Below are 4,323 nucleotides of genomic sequence, written 5' to 3'. Positions count from 1 at the left end.
CTTTCCTGGTTCGGTAATGAACTATGTTTCATTTTTTACTTGACCGAGGCTCGAATCTCTACTCTAGAGATCCAAAGTCCGCACCGTACTGACTATCTACAATTAGGTTGGTTCGAGTTGGTCGTCCAGTTAGGGACACCCTGTAGAAAAGATAATTGTAATCCCATGTTATTTTTAATAATCGTATGCACATGCATATCATCTGGTGGATTTAATACAACATTCATATCTCAAGTGTTTCGGGCGTGGATATGTAGGAAGAACAACACAAGATGAGAGGAAGAACCTCAGAACAGTGGTTGCTAATCTGATGGTCAACTTCTTCTTACTTGAAAACAAGAACACCAGTACATTACATTGAAATGGGGGTCTTCTCTGACGAAATTCTTGTGTGCGGAGTCCCTGTGTGCGTAGAACAGTAGGACTATTGCAGAACACCAGTAACTTATACTCTTCACAGTTGGGGAAGGTTACTGGTGTTCTTTTTTTCAAGATGAATCTTCACAAAGTCACGTCAGAATCTATCAGTATTCTTCTTACTTGCCTTTTCCCGTGTACAGACGGGGTCATAGTTTTTCGTCAGCCTCTCAATCAGCCCTGGGGTGATTGCTTTGGGCTGACATTTGCTTTTGGCTACAATTTTTCTACGAGTGGATCGATGCGATGCCCTTCGCACTCAACCTGAAAGAATGGAAGGGTTTCTCCTTTTGCCAAGGGCCAAATAACTCCAGTTCGGCACAAAAATAGATTTATCCAAAAAGTTTAGAGATCTCTGGAACACCTGAGAACATATTATGTTTGTGTGGAACCTAATCCCATAACAGTGACGGAGGAGGAGGGAAAAGGGGAGGAGGAGGAGGAGGAGGAGGAGGAGGAGGAGGAGGAGGAGAAAAAGAAGGATAGGAAGGAGAAGAATGAAAAGGAAGGAGAGGAGGAGGAAGGGGCCATATCTACCGAAAGATGACTGTTACACAATCTTCTGTTTATTGATAATATTGATGATATTTTTAAGAGGTTTGATAGGGAGAACTCTAACAACGAGGTCAACGGAGGTCTTTTCGTCCCGAAATCAAAGAGAGATGGAGGACAGGATAGGAGTTAGCCAGACGTTCCGAGAACGAACCTTATCTGTTTAGTATAAAGTTCGCCCTGGGCGAGAATCGCTCCCTCGACCTAACGCTTACGAGGCAGACACCTTACCCTCCAAGCTAACTAGACTGGCCCCTTAGGAGGTAATAAAACGAAAACAGTAGAATTAGATGAAGAAATTAATGGAGTTGTTGAGCATCCTAACAAAGAAGTCTGCTTAGCATGCAAAATTAATCTAATTATGCCAATTAAGAACGATATAACTTGTTTGCTCCTACACCTAAGCCTCAGAGTGCGCTTTTTGTGTACGGAAAAGCTTTAATGTGGGTAGGTGGTAGCTTGTGGCCGAACGGGGAGAAAATCCCTTCATTTAGAGTCTAAATTTTAGACCTTAACAGTTATACAGTGAAGTTAAACCGCTTTAAGTCGAGGCTTTTCCATTCTTTTATGACCAACTTCTCTCTTTGACCCTTCCACAGTTGCGTCCAAAACAAGCAATCGTCCACCACCGTTCTCAGCAACATCGAAAACACGCTGTACAACGGAACCAACTTCTACAACAGCGCCCCTAACGGTGATTCTGCGTACAAAAACAACAGCGCCCCCAACGGCGATTCACTGTACAGAAACAACAGCAGCGCGACTAACGGTGGTGATTCCTTGTACAAAAACAACTCGAGCGCCCCTGGTGGTGACTGTACGAACGAGTTGGATAAGGCAGAAAGCCGACCTTGAATTACGATTCACGGTTGTTAATTAAACGATTCTAATAAGAAAGGACTGGGTTCAATACCCCTGGAAGTGGAAATTTTTATGATTGGCTTTTAGAGTCGAAATTCTCTGGAAAATCCGGTTTTCGCAAGGAGTTCACAAGGGATTTGGAGCTTCAGCAGGTTTTCGAGGGTTGTTTCGGTATCGGAAGAAGAGAAAGCTTCTTCTTCTTTTTCTTCTTCTTTTTTTTTTAGAGGTTTGACAGAGGGAACTGTAACTGCTATGGTCTTATCGTCCCGAAATCGAAGAGAGAAGGAAGACAGGATAGGAAAAAGCCAGCCGTTCCGAGAACGAACATTATCCCATCAGCTTAGTTGGTAGGATAAAATCCGCCCGGGCGGATTTTATCCTACCAACTAAGCTAACTAGGCTGGCAAAAAAGATCTTTTATTTTCACTGCCCTGACGCAAAGACCAGTCCCTATAATATTTGGTTCATCTACTACACCTCAAAGTTTCCATTATTTTCCCTCAAGTCAAACCATTTTTTTTTTATCAAACAATGTAAAACAAATTCAAACAATACCAACTTGGTAAAACTCTCACCCTGCCTCCTCCCCTGATAACGAACGTGTGAAGTGCTGAAGTTCAGTAGAATCATTTCAGCTAAGGTTACACTTCTTGCTGATAGTCAAACTCAGTCCAGCTTTAGTCCAGATTATAGAGTTTTTTTTTTTTTTTCGTTTTTTTTTTTTTTTTTTTTTTTTTTTTTTAATATTTAAATTATTTAACCACATCGATCGATTGGACGCATTGGTTGCATTTAGGGCGCGTCTACACTTGAGTCAACCAAGGTTGGTCGAAGTCGATCGACTGGAACCAATGTAAAGTAGGTGATAACAAAGTATTTCGGCATTGACGTACCTATTGTATACTTTTTAGAGGCCCCCTAAATTAGCCTCTCCTCCCTTCTTAAAAGTCCTGCGGGGCTCCTAAGGACCCGAGACCCTCTCGGGCTGCGGGGTGGGATATACGCCAGAAGATTACGGAAAGTAAAGCCTTTTCGAATAGTGTGGACGGCGTGTTTCAATTGATGTTGACTGATCTTAAACCTAGTGTGGACACAGCCTCGTATATTTAGTAATTTACCTGTGTTATTTCTCGTATCAAGTTCTTCCTCATGCGGATATGGGTACGCATTTTACCTGTATTTTACCCTGATTTACCGTACTATAGATGATTATATCTAAATGATACTGTGATTTACCGGACTAAATAATATATTTATGTATGTTTAAGTCTATATGATCGAGTGTTGACTTGGTATGGCAATGTCGGAAGTGAATCCGATTGTATAACGATATTTATGATTGATTAATATTTTTAATTGACGTCACGGCATACGCTCCCGTAGGCGATGACGTCACATCAAATGTCCCGAGCAAAGATCCCTCGCAGGCAACACATTAATGTGTTTGTGCGCATACGTTTCTGCGCATTTCTTTCTGCTCTTAGAACGGAAAATGAAAATTAAATTTTCGACCGTTTACAGTTATTTTTTCGGAGTTTTAACCTCGAATTTGGATTTTTCCCAACTTTTTACATAGGAATGGACCATTTACATATTTATAATTTTTACCCATTTGCAACTGCTCCATTGGACTCACCAATTCGAACAAGTCTTGAGGAATATAAAAATGCAAAACGTACCTACCTACTGTAGTGCTTATGAGTTTGCATTGGGCACAGTGCAGTAGAAGTAGCGATCTAGTGATGTTGTAAGATGTATGTTAGTATCATTAGCACAGTGAATATGTGCATTCGTACCAGTGGCGGTTCTTGTGGGACCTTTCTATTCGAAAGGACCTCTAAGGCCGGGACCATTCACGCTCATACGGCCTGTCAGACCCTAGTCGGTCTGACAGATGGAACGTGATGTGGCGGAAAAAGTTCCTTTTTCCGTCTTCAGACCGTCTCGCGTCTGAGATACCTGCAGTTGAAAGCTTTTGCCATCACACACGTTCGGTCGGACATTCTGAGCGTGAGTGGCCGCACTGAGAAAAAAAATGGTGACAGGATGCCACAAGTTTAGGGTGGAAGAACTCTATTATTTTGTTACTTCCTCTGATTTAGGCTGTTGGAATGCTATATTATAGTGTCGAGCTTCCCGATATAGAGTTCAATATTAGGGTGCCGGAACCCAGTCACCCGATTGGGCTGCTGGCACCCTAGTTTTTTTCTCAGTGCGGGACAAGGCATTCGAAACCGAATCTTTTTCCCATTTAGGTAGGTTCCTATGTTGTAAACTTGCCCATTCAAATGCCCCCAGCCTCCGTCACTGCTCATTTTATCAACTTGATCATTTGCCATTTTATCTTCCTCATTAATACGATATAACTCCCTTGCTGAAATGTGCATTATTGCATTTTTATTATTTCTACTTATTGCACATTTTTTATTACTTATTTCACTTATTGCACATTTTTTTTTTTTTTTTTTTTTTTTTTCAATTTGGTTTTCGTCG

At 41.4% G+C, this 4,323-nt stretch overlaps 1 protein-coding gene across 1 annotated transcript in view; it reads left to right on the top strand.

Annotated features, from left to right (window-relative positions):
* Positions 1-1,568: 1,568 nt before the first annotated feature.
* Positions 1,569-4,323, top strand: part of LOC103519624 — a gene marked incomplete at its 5' end in the record, with an annotated part of 8,506 nt that continues 5,751 nt past the window's right edge. The window contains one exon of the mRNA XM_026831070.1: positions 1,569-1,796. Coding sequence (XP_026686871.1) covers positions 1,569-1,796 — 228 coding nt within the window. The remainder of the gene's footprint in view (positions 1,797-4,323) is intronic.

This window comes from Diaphorina citri, unplaced genomic scaffold (genome assembly GCF_000475195.1).
Source record: "Diaphorina citri unplaced genomic scaffold, Diaci psyllid genome assembly version 1.1 scaffold2846, whole genome shotgun sequence".
Taxonomy (NCBI): Eukaryota; Metazoa; Arthropoda; class Insecta; order Hemiptera; family Psyllidae; genus Diaphorina; species Diaphorina citri.
Note: the sequence above shows the minus strand (reverse complement) of the source record. Positions and strands in the feature narration are given on the sequence as shown.